This window comes from Amblyomma maculatum, chromosome 1, assembly GCF_055883805.1.
Source record: "Amblyomma maculatum isolate TAMU_Amacu chromosome 1, ASM5588380v1, whole genome shotgun sequence".
Classification (NCBI taxonomy): domain Eukaryota; kingdom Metazoa; phylum Arthropoda; class Arachnida; order Ixodida; family Ixodidae; genus Amblyomma; species Amblyomma maculatum.
In genome coordinates, this window is record NC_139344.1 from 52,766,130 (window position 1) to 52,786,143 (window position 20,014).

The window sequence follows — 20,014 nt, forward strand, 5'->3', positions numbered from 1 at the left end:
TCACCTATGCTAACCTCCAGTATATTTCTTGTTCACCAAAGGTAATTCATTAGTAAGGAGACCAATATAGAGCTGTTCCGAGTCACCTATGCTAACCTCCAGTATATTTCTTGTTCACCAAAGTTAATTCATTAGTAAGGAATAATTAACTATTTTTTTATTATTGCCCTGAGAGAAAAGGTGTCAATACAAAAGTAGGTCTCCTCATGCTACGACCTACGAAGCCCTATTTATAGGCCTTCAAAAAATGCTGTCACGTGAGCAACTGTTATTTTAAATCATTCGCATAGTGCGTACAACCAGCTTCATCGTAGACAGCACGGCCCAGAAAAGCGGATTTTGTTATCTTGGACACATCTCGAGGCTAAGTGACACGCCGCAGTCACAAGGAATTCGTTTTTTTATTGTGCCAGGCGTCGTTTTCAGCTGGTAAAAATATCACTTAACGTAAACGCTGGTTTGATGGAAGCAATGTAGCTAGCCATTTTTCAAGATCTACAACTTTTGTATTGACACTTTTTCTCTCAAGGCAATAATTAAAAATAGCTAATTATTCCTTACTAATGAATTAACTTTGGTGAATTAAAAAAAAGTGGAGGTTACCATAGGCGACTGAACAGCTTCTGATTTGGTTTCACTGGACTGGGGCCCACCACAGCTGGGACACCCTGTATATAATGAAAATGAAAAAACAATGTAGAAGAAAAAAACAACCACTTGCCGTTGGTGGGATACGAATGCACGACCTCCGAATATCACGTCCGGTGCTCTACCGCTCCGCTACGGCAACAGCTGTTTAGTATCTACTTTCTATTCCAGCGGTAAACACACGACCCAAATGAGACACCACAAAATATTCAATTCATAAAATGGAATGGAAGTAAACTATAAACTCCCAGACCTTCTGCAAGGGCAAAGAAACACCCTCCCTCACCCCTATTATCCCCAATGTGAAGGAAAAAAGAAATGAAACAACTGCTGCACTCTAATACATCTGGCTTGTTGGTCCATCATACAAAGAAATACAGCGCAATAGTAGCATGAACAAGAGGGACGGACGCATACACAGGCACTGGCTAAACACAGGTGCAACCTATGTTTGCGTCCACCTCTCTTGTTTCTTGTTACTGCTGCACTGTATTCCTGTCTGCTGCTCGCCTTTGGCACAAGAAAGGAAGCATGAATGATATCAGTGCCTGTAACATTTGCTCACCTAAGTCTTTGGCTTTCAAGATGGCTAAGTCAAGCTCAAACTGTTTCCTCCTACACAATCCTGAAAGTAGAGAACAACCTTTGTGACACATTATTGGCAAGAACATACAGTGTTCTGCATCTTTATCTGACCCATTCTGAAAAATTATCTCGCCTTAATCAGAACCTCCTCTGCGGTGAAACTGAGCAAAAAGCTTGTGTTGTTCGCATTTTTGTAGTACAGCAAGTTATACAATGGTGCTTACCTGGTTTGACCCCGAATGATGCAAAACCAGAACCGTCTGTGACAAGATTGAAGGAGCGAAAGATGCCAATGCCAATTTCCCGGTGAAGGGCAGTGATGGCACCATCTAAAATTGTTGCGAAAACATGCCACTCTTGCCTCGATGCTTTGGAGTAGCGGTGCTTTACTTCAGCAACGCCAAATGGCACCACAACTGCATTTTACCAGAAACTCGGCCTTGGCATCTTTTGCTCCCTCAATCTTGTCGCAGATAGTTCTGGTTTCTCATCATGCGTGACGAAAGCAGGTAAGCACCGTTGTCAAACTTACTACACAACAAAAGGGTCAACAATGTGTAAGTTTTGTATGCTATTTCACCGCAAACAAGTCTCCACTTAAGGCGGGAGAATTTTTCAAAACGGTTGATAAGTTGCAGAACACTGTACAAGTACACATGAATGAAGAGAGCATTTGATCAAACAATTCAAAAAAGGAAAAAAAAACTTGGTTTTTGAACAAATTTGGTGAACTAAAAACAAAAAGGCTGAATTTTGTTTTTTTGCTTGTATGTACTCCAATAATGCTATAATGTTCTTCATAAAAAAAAAAAAAAAGCTAATTTTCAGAGTTGTGGTCTTATATGAATGAGATGTCTGTTGAAAATAAAGAAGAAATGCTTGGCCTTGCTGACTATGAAAAAATATCTTCCAACTTCGCCAGCAGCTTCAGTCATTTTGAAGCCAATGTGGCTATACCAAAGAAAAAAAATCCCCCCCCCCCTCCACTCCTAGCTCAGATTTCATATATAAGCAATATTTAATGTTATATTGTTTTTGCATCATGTTTGGGTGGTGTTCACACCAGCAGTTTCATACCAGTGGTACTGGTCTATTGGGTTTAATGCCCCAAAGCGACTTAAGCTGAGAGATGCCATAGTAGAGGGCTCCGGAAATTTCAACCACTTGGGGTTCTTTACGGGGGAAAGTGACCTTTGAAAAGCGAAAAATCTTGAAACAGTCGATTTTGGGAAGATTATATATTCCGGTAGTATGCTTTATAAACTACGCTTTCTGTAATTATCGATGCCGAACTCGTCACAGAAATACTAGAAATTATATAGCAAGTGGCAGCAGCCGTGGAGCTAAGAGCAAGCATCGAAAATTTCTAAGCTTTGCGCATAAGCCACTTCTCTCCCGCCGAATCAAGCGCCACCATCTTGGTCTTTTTTTGTTTGTGAATTCTGGTGCTTTCTTTTAACAACCTCAGAAACGGCAGTGCGGTCGAGGCGTGGCTTGCTTCCGACTGGGAGTCTCGCAGCAGCTTTTGAGTTTCCCACGCTCGAATTCTAGACTGCGATTCGGTGAAGCACGCTATCCACGAGAACACGGGAGATCGGGCGACTGCTTGGCTGCTGCATCCGCTGATGCGATGGTCCCCGCCAGATGATCCCGCACGTCATCTACTCTGGCTCTTTGCTCTCATTGTTGGCTGTCTTTGTACTTTGTGCGTTCACTTTGCCTTTTGCCATTTTTGCGATCGTCTTTACGACAGTGCTATCGAAACATGGGAAGAGCAAGCTACAAAAGGAAAAAGGGAAATTTATTTTCAGTCAATTGAATATATGAGAAATGCGTATTCTCAGGAAAATGTAAAGAGATACAGTGAAAACACCGAGCTGGCCCGTTTTGGGAGCCAAAATTTGGCCCATCTTCATCCCTTTCCTGCTTAGCCTTGTTGCAAAGGCAAAGATTTACGCATGTGGCACACTGCATACACAACCGGGGTATGGCTTTCTGGATTACTTTTAGAAGGTGGGAAGGAGACAGCTTTCTTTTCTCACACTTGAGCACACTCACCCCACTTTCCAAGGGTGCAGAGAACTGCAGGTGATAAGTTGGAGAGAAGGTGTTGTGGATCGCTACGAGGGAGGAGGTAGCGCAGGCCAAGCCATAGAGCTGTAGGAACTTGAAGGCGCCTCGAATTGTTGCACTGATTATCATTATGCACAGGCTTTTAGTTTATTTTATTGTGCTACTTTTTCCTGTGAATTTGCTTGGAGATGTTCCCTCTAAATATTTTTCCGCAAAAAAAAAGAGGGGGGGGGGGGGGGGATTCTGTGCCAAGACCTGGGAAAATCCAGCTGACCAATGTGGCAAAACTGCTTTACGATCTCTCGTCGTGCCCTTTGAACGGTTTTGTGCAACATGTCAATCGTTTTGTGGTCGCTCACAATGCCTTGGGACGCTACACTTGTTTGGCTCACGGAAGCTAAGGCCGTCCACATGCCGAAGCGCGCCGCCAATGGCTTCATCGATGCCTGCAACGTCCTAGCATCTGTTACAGTGGAACTTTGAATAAAAGTAAACATCAAAAAAGAGCCTTGTATTGCCTTATGATACCTATCCAGAAATTACCACAATTAATTTCACAATGTGCTGCTGCCTGCAGTATTTGAAAATAAAATTTAAAAAAATAAATAAAAATTCCAACACATTCTGCAAATTCTCCACGCCTCGACCCATGTGACCCATATGATATGCTCCTGTAACTTGAAAACCAGTGTGCACAGCTCTATGAAATTTAGTAGTTACTCAAATGTCCATGCTATGAGCCTACCCTAAAAATTTCATTAGATATATCGACAAACAAAAGAGCTGGTGTTCTCTCTACCTTCTAAGGCCTTTTCCTCGGAATCACTTTTTTGCCTACTGTGGCTGCTTAGGAAAGCCGCATTTCGGGAACTGCTCAACAGATTTTCACAGGTTTCTTTTATTTCATACCTCAATACATTTCTGAGGGCAAGACAATCTCTTTTTTTTTTTAAGTCATTGAGTCTGAAATTAATGATAAAATTTGGTTAATGCTGGTCTAATTAATAACACCGATTTTGGGGCTGTGCAAAATTTTTCAGCAAAGAAATTTAGAAAGAGAGCTTCGGCTTGCCCTGGGGTAACTATCGAAGCATGACCATAATAAATTTCACAGTGCCAGCACATTTTGAAAATCCTCCAGGCCTATCCTAAGGGACCTATGTAAACCGTTTTAATATACTCCTCTAAATTTAAAACCAGAGAACCCAGCTCCAAGAAACTTGGTAGTTCTTTAAATGGTTGTGCTATGACCCTACCCTGCAAATTTCACTCAAATATCTCAAGAAATAAATAAGTTGGTGCTCAAGGGTAGCCTCCCCCCCCCACCCCTCAACGTGCACTGAAAATACACAGCACACAGGGCGCCCTGCTTTCCGTCTCAATCAAAAAGCGGCCGCCGCTCACCAGCTGTACTGGCCACGGCATCTCCCATCCAAGGGACGAACAAAAGCTCTACAGCTCGACAATAGAATGTTCGCTCTACGCTGGATGCGAGATAGCACCATTGGTACTGTTGGCAAGAAACTGTTACGGTCCAACATCGCAGCAGACGATGAGGACTTAATTGTGACCAAATCGGGTAAGTATCCCGCCCAAACATAATGGAAAACAAAAATTACAGCTAAAAGTGGGTTCAGACGGGAGAACCGGAGCGTGGACGGTCCGCACGCGTCAGCGCTACCCGCGCCCCACATGACGCCGACGTCACTGCTCTGAGCGACGGTGAGAGAGCGGCGTGGCCGTCCCCGGATCGTGGAGCGGACTGAATATGCCAAGCACCTTTTTCAGTCTGCGCGAACCGAGCGTCCACCGCGGACTGAGAATGTTTTTGCTCTTTTTGCTTTATTGTTGCTACGCCCGCGCTTTTCGTCTCATATTCAGTTCAAGTGGGGTATTGTTTGTTGTGCATGCGCTGCGTCGTTCGCTCTGTGTTCACAGCAGTGCTTCGTTTTTGTGTGTTTGTGCTTGTGGGTGTGCCAGAGTTGTAGCTTTACTCAGTTTCTAGTGCTAATTATGGGTGAAGTAGCAAAAAGCGCTCAGTGATGAAGCGACAGTCTCGTTTTTAACGCTCGTAGAGAGCTGTCCACCAATATGAAATATTGAAGATGCTTGCAATTTGCAAGCATCTTATTGCAATTGCAATAAAGCATGCTTGCAATAAATGAGCGCTTTTTCGCTTCCTTGCGTCCTCGCACACTTCACATAGATGATAGAACAGTCAGAGCAGCAAGTCGACGGTTTCGCTCGGCGTCCATGCTGAAACTCTCGGTAGAAACGTTTTCGGCAGCGAGCGGACAGCGCTGGGGAAGAGGGTACACGCGGATGGTCCGCTGGATTCGTGTGAATGCTCGACGGTCGAATGGACACGTGGACGCGTGTCACGTGGCACCAGATCCGTGCTGATGCGCGCGGACCATCCACGCTCCGGTCCTTTCGTCCGAACCCACCTTAAACGCCACCCCTGTGCGAAACTTAAACCTGAACAAGTAAGTGAATGGCTAGAACAAAAGAACTTTTTTTTTTTTTCTCTGAGCAAAGCAACAGCCAGAATTAAGTCCCATGGCTCATGGCAGTTAACTTTTATGTTCACTACAAGGAATACAGTAAAAGCTTGTTAATTCGAACTTCACGGGACTGGGAAAAAGTTCAAATCATCCAATGTCCGAATTATCGAATGGTCTCGAAAAAACTGGCAAAAACCATTTGCATTAATGGTAAATGTACTATATTTACTAGCATTATGAACCCACCCACCCCAACTTCTGCCTAAGAATTGGAAAACAAAAAGAAAGGAAAGGTGTCAGCCCTTAGCATTTCCCTATGTCCCGGTCCACAACGGATTGCTTGGCAGTGTGCCAAGATGCTTGGCAGAGTGCCAGTGCTTGTCCGGTTGTGCAAGCCTATGTTCGCCTTATCATATACCATGGGTAATTGGGGTGGGTGCCGTCAACTGCTAGTGCGATAGCAGCAAACGTGTTTTGCGCAAAAGAAAAAAACTTTTTTTTCCGCATAATCCGTAGCGCCCGTCCAACGCTATAGCCTTTCAAGGGCGTTGACTGGGATGGCACCGACAGTACTTCAGTACTTATCCGTATTTCTGAATGAACAGAGCTCGAATTAACGAGTATTTAGTGGCGAGTTTTGGAGGTTGCGCAGAAAAGAGAGTAGGCAGCTGCCACTGCTAAAGAGCCACTGTGGCCGCCAACCCCTACCTTACGGCGCTGCCGGCCGCCGCGCCGGTCATGGCGCCTTTTACCCACTCCTGGTTCTATCACTCTTTCGCAGAGGTATTCTTTTTTTGGCCATGTGCTTAAGTGCCAAGCCGCCCAGATGTGGCGGCGCATAGTTCAAATTGTCCGTAGCGGAACCAACGTGTGTTTAAATTAACGGGCTTTTTTATACACTGATCTCTATGGGGCTTGGCCGGACTAAGTAGTGTCATCATCATCATCATCATCATCAGCCTGATTATACCCACTGCAGGGCGAAGGCCTCTCCCATATTTCTCCACTTAACCCGGTTTTGTGCTAGCTGCATCCACTTGACCCCTGCGAACTTCTTAATCTCATCCGCCCACCTAACTTTCTGCCGCCCCCTGCTACGCTTTCCTTCCCTTGGAATCCAGTTTGTTACCCTCAGCGACCATCGGTTATCCTCTCTTCGCACTACATGTCCTGCCCATGTCCATTTCTTCTTCTTAATTTCCGCTAGAATGTCGGTAACTTGAGTTATTTCTTTGACCCACTCTGCACGCTTCCTATCTCTTAATGTTACCCCTACCTAAGTAGTGTACTTCGAATTATCTTAAAATTTGAATTATTGAGGTTCAAATCAATGAGCTTTCGCTGTAATGTAAAGTGTTAGCTTCAAGAATTTCATGGGCGATTATGCATAATATTTTCTTTTTTTTCCCACAAGGATGAACACCGAGTGCCATTCAAACCTGCACATGCTGCTTCTTACATGCTTACGCACATGATAATCTCGTTTAACTGCTGCTATCTGAGAGTGAATCACATTAGTAAAAACTGCACAATTTTCAGTGAAGTTTATGCAATAAAATAGAGTTAAACCTGGTTATAACGAAATGATAAAATGTCAGCAATTTTTCGTTACATTCAGGTTTTCGTTATATGCAGTTTTCATGTCAATACTCAGGAGGACAATGCAGAACATAAACCAAATTAAAAATTGATTGCAAGTGAAACACCTGGAAAGTGTTAACAGTAAATCAGAATTATTAGTTGTTATAGAGGCGGTGCAACATTTCGAGATTGCGCTGAGAGCACGTTGCGACTTTGGCAGCAGCCTCCACTGCCGCGGCTCACGCGACGTGTCTACGAGTGAGCGTGAAATGGGGGAGTGGCAGGAGAATCAGTCTGGGGGAGAGTGTTCATGCCACTGCCGAGTGAGGAGGCGCCTGCATCTTCAAACATGTTCCTGCTGGCCCACCACCGCTGCCCTAGGAAACCAACTCTGCCTCGCATGAGCAGCGCGCTCTGCTGTTCCTGCGATGCGCGGGAGCCTGTAAGCAACCGCGTGGCAGCGATGGATGCACACTGCTCGCCGTGTCTTTTTTTCTTTGTTATTTTTCACTGCTTTAAAGCATAAACTGTTTTAGCAACACATTCCAAATGTGAAGGCAGAGGAGACTACTGTATTTGCCACGTACATCCGTTGGCGCTGAAATGCCGCACATTACATCAACTGCGATCGCTCGTTACCATCGCAGACGTTTATCTCACGTCAGTTCGTGTTTTATCTTCTTTAAAACTTGCGGTTTCTGCCAAATTTCCAGCAATTCAGCACTAAGAGATAGTAGGCACTACGAGTTCGTTACATCAAGGTCAACTGCCGTGACATGTTCGTTACATGGAGTTCTCAAATACACACACTTCAATGGGCGCAGCGTTGAAGAATTAAAAACTTCATAATATCGAGGAATTCGCTACATGGAGGCTCGTTATATAGAGGTTTAGCTATATGTGACTGCAACTGCACTGTTTGTTCCCAGTCCCCTTGACCCAAGCCACCACCAGCAAGTCACTCACCTGTTTTGTCTGGCTTAAGTGTTTGTCCTGTGTATGGAGAAATAAACTGAGCCAGCAATTTGGTGTTCTGGAAGAGAGAGAAAAAAAAATGGGGGCAAATATGATAAGAACTGCCCCCTACACTGGGGCAAGTGAGAATCTCAATTGGTCCCAGCTGGATCGAATTGGCTGTTGCCAAGGGTTAACTAACTTGTTTTGAAAATTCCATTTGTCTATTTCAATTGATGCTAAAATGTCAATTGCTGTCATGCCTTTTTGCAAATGGGAGAGATGACAGCAATTGGAATTTGGGAATCCATTAGAATGTGAAAAACCAGCTGAATAATCCAACAAGACAAATTTATTATTTGGTTCTGTAATTGGATGCTGTAATGATTCCAAATATACACTTATCTTTACACCTGCACATAGCTCTCTATCAACACAAAACTGCGAATTAATGACTTTATTAGTAAAAATATATTGTTTCTGGCATAATTAAATGAAATAAATTTGTACAATGAACAAGCGCCACTGCTCGAGCGAGAGGGTCCCAAAAGTGCAGTACAGTCGACGACAGATTTTTCGGACACCCAATTTTTCGGACATGCTTGATTATTCGGACTTTTTCCCGGCCCCAGGACATACCTTATAAAGTCAATGTATTACGCTGCTCAAAATTTCGGACACTCTAAGGAGGGCTATTCGATTTTTCGGACATTCCAAGCATCAGCAGGGCCAACTGCCACACATTTTGAGCAGTGTCGCCGCTATCTTGTTTGTTTACTTTTTCCTTCGATAGCCTCGAAACCGGTACCGGCATTGCGTGCCGCTCCTCAACTAAACTGACGCTGGATCGAGGCTATATTATTTGCCTAGCAGCCTCCATTTCCGAGACAACGTCGCTGCCGTCGCTGCCGTCGCTGCTCGCCGCCGGAGTGCTTTTTTTTTTTCTTTTAGCGGGATCACGATCACTTCGACTGCCTGCTCCTCTGTGTGTTTGTCGTGCGTTTCAAGTGCGTTGCCGAGCGTAGCGAGTAGGCCTAGCCGTGGTCGTGCTGATGCATGAACTACGTTCTGTCGCTACTGTGGCTCGCATTTAACTGAATCGGCTTCAGTTCTTCAAGAAGCCGTTTCCGGATTTTATAAAGATTTTTTTCTTTTTTGCGCACAATGCAGCAGCGAGAAGGCACTCAACGGAGTTGGTGTTGTGATCCAGTGGTTGGTGGTTGTGGTGTGCCTCGACAGTGGAGAAAACCTACTCAGTCGATTTGCTGGGAGCACTTAGCACGCTCGCCGATGCGTGGAAGTCTGTAGCATCCACAACGCTGCGCAATTGCCAACGCCACGCGGGATTTGTGCTGAATGACGAGTCGGATGCCTTGGACGAGGAGAGCATTGTCGAGCAGCTGTCAGGCAGTGAGCAGCTCATTCACGACCTTTGCACTGTCGGTGTCGAAATTCCATCGGCCGTCTCGTTTTCAGAGTTCACAGACATGGACCAGGAGTTGGAACTGTGCACTGGGCTTCACAGATGTAGAATTTATTTGCCAAGTGCTTGTGGAGTCTGAGAGCGACGACGACGATGACCCACCTGCAGCAGCGCAGCCGACGCAAGCTGAGCTGATGCAAGCGAAATTCAGGCGGATCTGTTAGCACGGAAGCGGAGCGTGGTGCAGAAAAGCATTCATGACTTTTTCCGGCCTCCAAATGAATAAGAGGCAATAAATTGAGCTTTTCTTGGTGCACATTTGCTTTTTCGGACTGCCCGATTTTTCGTACATTTTCGTGGTCCGTTGAGAGCCCGAAAAATCAGTCGTCGACTGTATATAAGCAGGAGCAAAAGTGTGTTTCGTACATATGTATCTAGCTTATGTTCCTTCTCTGGACGCCTGAACCACGCTGTAAGGGAAGGAAGTAAGGTGGGAGTGAAAATGGAAAGAGAGAAAGAGGAACCATAGTGGAGGGCTACGGAGTAATTTCGACCGCCTGGGGATCACGTGCGCTGACATCACACAGCACACGGACGCCACTTAGTTTCACCTCCATCGAAACGCAGCCGCCGCAGTCGGGATCGAACCCAGGAACTCTGGCACAGTAGTCAGGCGCCTTACCACTGCGGTGGGGCTTGGTTTCATTCGGAAACAGTCGATTTTTAGACATCATTGAGAGCAACTGCAACCAATGGGATGTGAAACCAATTGACTCAAACTGCTTTTAAACTCATGCTTCCAATGGTGTACAAAATCAGCTGGTTTCAATTGGAATCCTAACCTTGGAGCAAGGAAGTACAATCACATCAAAGCTCCCTATTGCAAAAACCAGTGCCACTGGGTCCCAGCGCCCCAGCGCCACACCTGGTTATGGTCCCAGTATGACGCTGGAGACTGGGCACACTGGGACGCGGCATACTGGCATGCTCCGCACTGTCGGCACTGGTCGCCCGGAGAAAAAAAGGCCTGGGATAAAAAGTAAAAGCTAAAAAGTAACGAAGCACCTTAAGTACATTAAAAAAACCTAAAAAAGTAAAAAAAAAGTATAGAAAAGAAAGAAAAAAGAGCAGTAACTAGCGGGCCTCGAACTCAGTACCTCTCGGCCCCTCTTCAATCTCTAGCTCTCCACGCTAACTACTTGGCCACGCCGAGAGCTGGAAATCTGCGAAACATTTTTGCATTTTATGTCATGACCAAATTTATAAGTTTGGGATTTGATGTTTCGGAGTCTACAGGCCCATTCCTGCCGCTCTAACAATTACAACTTCTTGATCATTGGAGCTTGCTGCCTGCTCTCAAGACTTGCAACCAATGTTCTGGATGCCTATGCATGCTATTTTGTGCACTGGAATCATTTTAACATGTGCAGCTTGACATCGCTGGCAAATTTACCAACGCCGGCTCTTCAGTGGTGCTCAGCTACCGGTGGGCGTAATTTTCGCTGAACACAGAGCTGTAGCACAAGCTTTCAAGGAAAAAAGTGCGACGAAGCTTCAATACCGGCAAGCACAGAAAACTCTAGAAAAAAGGTACTGCCTTTGTTTTCTTACAGGTGCGCAACGACTTCACAGCAAAAAGCGCTTACTGGAACCATATTTTTCATATGTGCCCCGATGGTCGATTGCGAGTATGCTGTTGCCATGTTGGCCCCAGAGGGATGCTAACCGAGACCAGTGCGGCCCGAGCACACAGTCAGCGCTTCTCCCAGTGCATCGCGGATGCCAGCGACACACCTAGATCAAAAAAGCTAACCCCAACGTTTTTCTCCCCGTCACTGCTCCAGTGAATATCGCAGACCTCCAGTGTGCCCAGCACACCCAGTGCAAAACCAGCGCGAAAATCTTACTGTTTTCGCACTGGAAGACGCTGGGAGACGCTGGTTTTTGCAATAGGGCTGTGCACGTGAAATGACACTGTGGACCACAATATGTCATGTTCCTCATAAGTAGAGTTTAAGAAATTATCAGTAGGCTGGCAAAAGTACACTGCATAATTTCAGCACTTTTTTTGCAAATGAAAGCTTCACTCACAGACATAAAATATCAATAGTGGCTTCATACAGCCCTTCAGTGTCCATAAACTCAACGGCATTTACATGTAAATCTTCTTTGCTCTTAATGTGTTGACATTATGTCCTGGCAATCGGCCTTACGTTAGAATAGTAAAATCATTAGTATAGAAACATAAAGCAGGGAAGATAGTCCTTATAAAAATTTTTTAACACAGTTTAAGTTTTCAGGGAAAATTTATTTTCTTGAATCTGGTTCCAAATATGACATTTAATTTCATGCTTAAAAAAAATTTACTATAACAGTCTAAATTTTCAGAAAAAATTGAATTTCTTGAATCTGATTCCAAATATGGCATTTAATTTTGTGTAACACAAGTGATACGCATTTATGTAATATGCAATGTAAGCTTTTTTAAAGAGTTTCTGAAGTCTTTTTGCAGGGAACTTTCTAAAATGCATGCCAGTGGTTTGTCTTGACACCAAGGAATGTAGTGAGGGTAAATAATTGTCCTGCCTATCAAAGTAGAAATTGAGTTAGAGGATTTTGAGATTGGGAACATGAAAAAGAGGAAAGCAAACCTTTATTCCCATTTTAGGTGGCAATGTAAAATCTTGTAACTCAAGTTCTATGATAGGCAGGATGATTATTTTCGTCCCACTGCATTCCAAGATGTCAAGCCAAACCAATGGCATGCATTTCTGAAAGTTCCCTGCAACAATATTTTTCATACAGTAGAACCCGGATAATCAAACCCGGATATTTCAAATTTTGGCTATATCGAACTCACGGAATATCCCCTTGAAAATCCCATGTAAAAGTATAGGAAAAATGCGTCGTATATCGAACTCAATTTCACCGGTCGTTCGATATATCCAACTCCGCACCACGCATTGGACGGTGAGCCTCCTCCAAAGACGATTGCATCACCTCGGCCATTTGCCACGTGACGTTTTCAAGCCATGCGCGGAAGGAATGAGAGGGCACAGTTCTGTGACGGCTGGTCTAAGGCAGCGCCGCGCCCTTCCCCCAAAGGCGCGCGTGTCTGCGGTGATCGGTGCCGCACTAGCATGTGACGTTTGCAAGTCATGTGTGTGAAGGAACGAGAGGGAACCAATGCAGCTGTGGTGTTCGGGAAAAGAGAAAAATGCGATAGAGCGAAGCGCAAGGGTGTGCCCACCCTTCTGCTGAGCTTTATCTCTCCCGTTCTTCTCTCTTTTCTGGTGTTCGTTCGCAGCAGCACGCACTACGCATGCGCTGACAAGCCAGCTCGGCCCGCGGCAGACACTTCTCCGGTGTGTATTTGAACGCTCTGCGCGTGGCGGCAATGAGCATCTCGTGTCATCGTGCTGAACGCGTGTAAGCTACGGCGCCACAGACGCTAAAAAACGACAGATATATTCTTTTCTCTTTTTTTATGAGTCGTTTATTCTTGCCATCGTGCTGAACGTATGCTATGGCGGCTGCAGAGGTTAAGAAGCAGCACCTTTTTTTTTTCTTTTGCGAGAGCTGTTCTTGTCGGGCTGAACGTGTGGCGCAGCATAAACTATGGCAGCTGCGGACGTTAAGAAGCGACAGATTTTTTTTTTTTTTTTTTTTTGCAAGTGTCGTTTATTTTTGCATCTATGAATCAACGAAAGCATGCGGCTGGCTACGATCATGACACCGGCTTTTAGCATTGGTCGCTCCAAGCGGCCTTCGCAGCTATGACTCTTGCCAATGATTTTGTAGCAGTGGACTACGCCCGCCCCACCATAAGCGCGGTGCAATAAATCAAACCTGGCTTATACAATCAAGCCATCATGCAATCACTCTGCCAAGTTCGCTCCCTGCCACCACAAGATCTATGAAAAGTAGTCGAAAGATAAGCACGTCCTGACGTTGTCGCTGCGCAGCATCTTGGCACGCTGCCAATAAATGAGCTGTGGATGCGATGGTGGGTGCGATGGAGGGGCGCGCCACCGAACGCTTTTTTTTCCCCAAATGCTCCAGGGGAAAAATGGGGAGTGGGTTCATTATGAGTGAGTTGACTATGCGACAAATACCGTATCATTTTTCACCATCGCAAGTGGCGTTTCAAGCAGATTCCTGTATATCGAATTATCGATATATCAAACTATTTTGCGATCCCCTTCGAGTTCGATATATCCGGGTTCGACTGTAACCTTTACGAAAAACTTACATAACATGTTGGATAAATGCACAAGGATGAAATTCAATGGCATATTCAGAATTAGCCCCTTAGAACTCATCTTCCCTGGAAAGTTCATACTTGTGACTTCATAAATAAATTCTTTTCCAAGACAAGCTTCCATAAGTTATTTATATAACAATGGTTCACCAACAGCATCATACAGCACTTACAAAAACACTAAAGAAAGACATAAATGAAAAAATAAGCTATGCTTGACTGATATATCAGCCTTCAAGAACACTGCCAGCAATTTATCTACTAGAAAAGGTGATTGTGTTGCAAAGAAAATTGCAAATAAGTTTGACCCCCTTCAATTAACATCATCATGTTATGTGGGATGGGAAGTTTTACATTGTTTTTATGACGTTTATACCCCTGAGCTTTCAGCAAATCAAAGAAGACTAACAAAAACGAAATGCACAGTCCTTCTTAGAATATTTACCACGAACAAGGGATCCAATCAGTACCATTTCATTATGCAATTTGATTCACGCTTCGTGACATGGCAACTCCACACAGGCAAACTGAGCAGCATGTGAAGCATCCTTACTTCACGTTTCTGTATCAAAGCAGAGCTCACTTCACTCTTTTCCACATATTTCAATAGTATGTTTGCCTGCCCCTATTCATCAAAACAGTGTTGCACACAAAAACAATGAACCAGCTGAAGGGAAGAAGCGACATCCCTGAGCATCGAAGTCAAATTGTATTAACAGAATTCTGCAATCTAATCCCGAAGACACCACACCAATTGAAAAACGTGGAGCTTTTTAGGGTTCTCCCCACAGTGGTCACTGGGCAGTGATATTGCCGCCCATTTCTCAGGCCTCAAGTTTGTTAAGCTCAAGGAGAACTTTCTGTGATTATGCAGTGGAAGCTAAGAGTGCGATGCGCCAGCTTCCACAAACATGCTGCTTGCACACGATCCCGAATACTGAAATAGGCAAAAAGAGCCAGAGAATCAATTTTTACAGACAAAGGTTGGATAAAGTTGTCCTCAGTGTCTTTTTGAAGCAGTTTTTGAGAGTTGTTACCAACCTTTGCTTTTACACAACTTTCTGGCCTTGTTCTCAGTGTCTTGTTCTCAGTAAAAAAATTACATATCTGGCATTACGGAGGAACGTCTCAGTCTAGCTGGGCTTAGTATTTCCTTCAGTACACTTTTAACAAAACATAATGTCATCTCGTTTTAAACCATGCCTTCTTCAAGTTCCCATTTCATTTAACTGGACCTCCAACATTCTGAGTTGAAAAGCGCCTAGTATTTATAACATTACTCAGGAACACACAGCACTGGGGCCCTGCAGGCTTAAAGGTTATATTTCCATATTCAATACAAAATACTACCTCTGCTATGCCCATTTACCTTATTCAAGCATTCACTGTACTAATACACACCCACTTGGATTGAAACCATTTCAGGGCAGTCCATAACCTCAGATACAACAAATTAATGTGCTGCACTATTTGCATCTCCAATTTTCTTGTTAACGAGGATAAATGCTGGCAGCGATATTTTAAATTCCTACCCACAAAATGAAAACAATTGCTCTGGTCAACTTAGTTCTTAAATAGGTCATATTTCTTGATTGTTGCATTAAAAAGAATGCATATACTATTTTTTTTTCTTTCATTTATTATGCACACATTGTACAAAAAATACTCAAGAGCTGGTTTAGGCCCATAGACAGAGGGCTAGTGTTGGTCCAATACAGATTATGATACAGTATAGGAAAATTTCCTCCATGAGTAGGAATCTGACCCAATCATTCATTCCACAAGCCTAGCCCTGCTCACTTCCATTTTTCCCCTATGGCTCCCCCATCAAAAATGAAGAGGAAGCAAAAAGAACTGCAAAATATTTTTACAAAATCAATATCAGTAAATTACCATCCCATTTCATGAAACACTAAATAAAATATACCAGTAGTAACTATAACAAAGAACTTAAGAATTTCTGGGCATGTACTTACAGTGTGATGAACTACAAGGTACTCATCTCTGCACAAAGGGCAAGGATTACCAGTAGCAATCATGCCTCTTCTCTGAAAAAGACAACAGAAATGCAAACGTGGAGCTCAAAAACTACTCAAGGACACTTCAGTAGGAAACATCTCATAAATATCAAATAAAAAATGGCTGCACATGTTCCAGTAGGTAAACATTTCTTTCACAATTGTGAGACATTCTTCCAGCACACGCAAAAACACTAAGACAGGAGACACACACACGAACGCCACGTGTCTTTCTTCGTGTGTTCCTGTGTCTCTCTTCTACCTTTGTCCGTGTTTTTGCGTGCGCTGGAAGACTGTCTCACAATTGTGCTAGAAACCAACTAGCCCAGCTTTCTACGCTTAATAACATTTCTTTGTAAATGAAGCAAAGGAATCTATTTCATCTCATCCTCATAACCGCATTGTTTTTTCACTAATAGTACTATATTAGAATCGTTTTCAAAAGGAAATAATGCACTGAGTAGCTTCATAATGTCATTCGATGCTGAACTTGTGGTACTTACTACAACACGGTTAACTCATCCATTATACTTTGTCTTACAAGATGCTTGCAGCACTGCCAAAGGCAGGGGAGCCCTGGTACATTCAGGATCATGCACATTACAATAGGTTATTGTGCCCCTCCATAATTGGCACAACTGCCTATTAATGTGCCCTGGGGTGCGAAGTGCAAGAACAATTACCCATTACAGTGCCCATGATCCTGATGGGTCCAGGGCACCCCTGCCTTTTGCAGTACTGCAAACAGCTTGTGAGACCAAGCATAAGTCTGAAATTATTTCATACTCTCCCGAGTCTCATATTCTCATATCACACCATGTCACCTGGCGAGGTGGTGCATTCACTATGGTCAGTTCTGTTCTCACGCCTTCAACTTCTCTTTTAGAAATTCTGTTTATCTGATGCAATGCTGCCCATCTACTGTGGTCCTTAAGAGTGCTTGCTACCGTAACCTGCCACCAGACATTATTAATGGGGTTATTTCCCAGTTTCATGATACACTATACATGTTCCAACTTCCAAATATCCTCACACTCCCATCCTCAGGTTTGGCGATTTTTTTTCCATATGTTACATGGTCTGACATTGCTCTCACATTAAGGGAATAGGATAAGCCCTGTACTTCCCCTGTATTTTAGCAAATGTGACCATTAGCCTTAGGATCTGCTACGTGCAAAGTGGCCACTCTGGCATCATTGTAATACATCTCTACTTGCTATATCATGGGTGGAAGCAGGCTTAAGCATTCTGGAGCAGCTCAAGAAGCATTAATAAAGCCATTTTGGAGCAGCTTTGGAGTACTCTCGAATTATATTTTGGAGCATTTTTCTATTTATTTATTTATTTATTTATTTATTTATTTATTTATTTATTTATTTATTTATTTATTTACAATACCTTACAGGCCTCCAGGGAGGCATTGTGTAAGGGGGGTACAGAAGAGATATGCATACAAAGGTGCCTAAAAAAAACTGCAAAATCCGCAGCAATGAACAGTGTTAAATACAAAAATATATTAAGCAATCACTGTAAATATAACAACCACGCAAAAGACCCCCCCCCCCCCCCTCAACATGAACAAAATAATTAAATAAAAAACACATAAAAAGTAGCCTGGCAGAAAAACATGTGCATATCTTACAGATGGGGAAATAGAAAATAGTAATACATAGCAACCACATGTGATAAGACAGGGAAAAATAAAGTAAAACAAAGTCATGACTTCCCGATACAGATGGGAATGTCCCAAGTGCAATTGTCAATAAAATGTTTGAATAGATGATCATGGAAAATTTCACGATTGCGCTGAGAGGCGATGTGGTCTGGAAGGTCATTCCACAGGCGTATAACACGTGGGAGCGCAGAAAAGTTAAAGGCATGAGTACTGCCATAAATGCGAGTAAAACTGTAGTTAGTGTGGGATCTGGTTGACGGATAAGAGGGTCGTTGCAGGTGCGATAACGGTGAATGAGTGGCATGGATTAATTTGTGAAATAGAGATAGAAGGGCAATATCTCAACAAAGGGAGCGAAAGTTCTAGCTTTATTTGTGTTACGCTTGAATGATAACTATAATTTCGTGTAATGAAACGACTGGCCCTGTTTTGGATTGATTCTAGCATATCGACTAAGTATGTCTGATGGGGAGACCAAATGGAAGAGGCGTATTCTAGTTGAGATCCAACAAATGTTAAATAGGCTTAATCAAGCACATTAGAAGGAGCACTATGTAAGTTGCAGCGCAGGAAGCCTAATGACTGGGAAGCATTAGCGAAAATGGTAATTATGTGATTCACCCATGAGCGATTTGGTGTCAAGTGAACGCCTAAGTATTTATACTCATTTTTCCGCGCAAATATGTTGTTACTAATGGTGTAAGGAAAGTGAGAAGTAGCTGGCTTTTGAGTGAAAGAGGTTACGTTACACTTGGAGACATTCAAGGTCATTAGCCCTGTGTTACACCAATTGTTAATGATATCCAAGTCACACTAAAGTACACTGTGGTCTCCAGTACTTTTTATTACTCAATATATAATACAGCCGTCAGCAAATATTCACATTTTAGATGAAATGTTGTTCGGTAAGTTGTTAATATAAATTAAGAAGAGTAACGGACCAAGGACGCTTCCTTGCAGTACACCCGACGTAACATCAGAGAGAGGAGAGGAGTAATTATTAGCAACTGTGAATTGCTGGCGATCAGAAAGGAATTGTGAATCCACGACAAAGTTAGAGAGTCTAAGCTGAGAGCAGAAAGCTTCGATATTAGGCGACAATGTGCTAGGCAATCAAATGCTTTTGAGAAGTCAAGAAAGGCGCAGTCAGTTTGTAAGTTGCAGTTCATGTTGGAATGAAGGTCAGTAGCGAATTTGAAAAGCTGTGACTCGCAGGAAAAGCCTTTCCTAAAGTTATGTTGATTGGAAAAGAAGAAATTAATTGATTTCAGGTGGCCATAAATATTAGACGCAATAATGTGCTCAAGCATCTTGCAGCAGATGCATGTTAGTGAAATGGGGCGGTAGTTTTCGTGGGAATGTTTATTGCCACTTTTGTAAACTGGTACCACTTTTGCTATTTTCCAATCGTCAGGGAGCATGCCCGTTAATAATGATTGCCGAAATATATGAAGTAAGAAAGTACTAGACACAGAAATAGAATTGTTTAGTATTTTGGAATTGATCTCATCAATGCCACTTCAAGGCTAGTCATCAAGGCTAGTGATGAAACGGACTAGGCCATCTAATGTAATGTCAAACGGAGCCATATACGGGTAGTCAAAATCAGATACATGGGGAACATTAAAACTGTCTTCTGTAGTGAATACTGATGTAAAAAAAGAGTTAAATGCTTTTGGACAGTCAACATCAGAATAAGGAATGTTATTGATGCCATGTATTGAAATGTCGTTATTCCTGCTACGCTGACCTATTATCTTCCAGAATTTTTTCGGATTATTCTTTAGCAGAGAAGGAATAGCACCCAGCTGTCATTAACAGACCGGTCAGAGAAACCAGAGAGCAGTATCTTGTCTGAAAATTCCTGAAGTTCTGTGTTGAAAGGATTGTAATCAGCTCTATTGTAATCACGAATTTGCTTTCGCGCAGTGCCACAAAACGGTAGCGGAATGTTAATAGTCACCTGAAGAAAATTGTGGTCACTGAATCCATCCCAAAAATTTATGTTACTAATTGCTTCAGGGGCTGTTGTAAAGATTAGGTCCAGCTTATTGAAACCATGGGTGGGCTTGGTAACTATTTGAAATAGATTAAAACCTAAAGTCACGTGTATAAAATTTGTTGAGGCACTACAAGGGGATAATAGCTTTATCCAATCAATCTGTGGGAAGTTAAGATCCCCAAAGAGGTAAGTGATATCGGCCTGGAAGAATTCAAGTGCCCTCGCCATGCTTTCACGAAGTTTATTCGGAAAACAACTGTCGGAATCTGGTGCGCGATAGCAGTTACCTA

The 20,014-nt window shown here is 43.2% G+C and overlaps 1 protein-coding gene across 3 annotated transcripts in view; it reads right to left on the minus strand.

The window, feature by feature from the left end:
• Positions 1 to 20,014, minus strand: part of mRpS18B (mitochondrial ribosomal protein S18B) — a 61,561-nt gene that overhangs the window by 15,895 nt on the left and 25,652 nt on the right. For 2 of the 3 annotated variants that reach the window (XM_084588130.1, XM_084588131.1), the window contains 3 exons: positions 16,006 to 16,077; positions 8,358 to 8,424; positions 1,214 to 1,273 (listed from right to left, as the gene is read on the minus strand). In XM_084588130.1, the coding sequence (XP_084444256.1) occupies positions 1,214 to 1,273; positions 8,358 to 8,424; positions 16,006 to 16,077 (199 nt within the window). The remainder of the gene's footprint in view (positions 1 to 1,213; positions 1,274 to 8,357; positions 8,425 to 16,005; positions 16,078 to 20,014) is intronic. The other variant, XM_084588132.1, reaches the window with a different exon arrangement.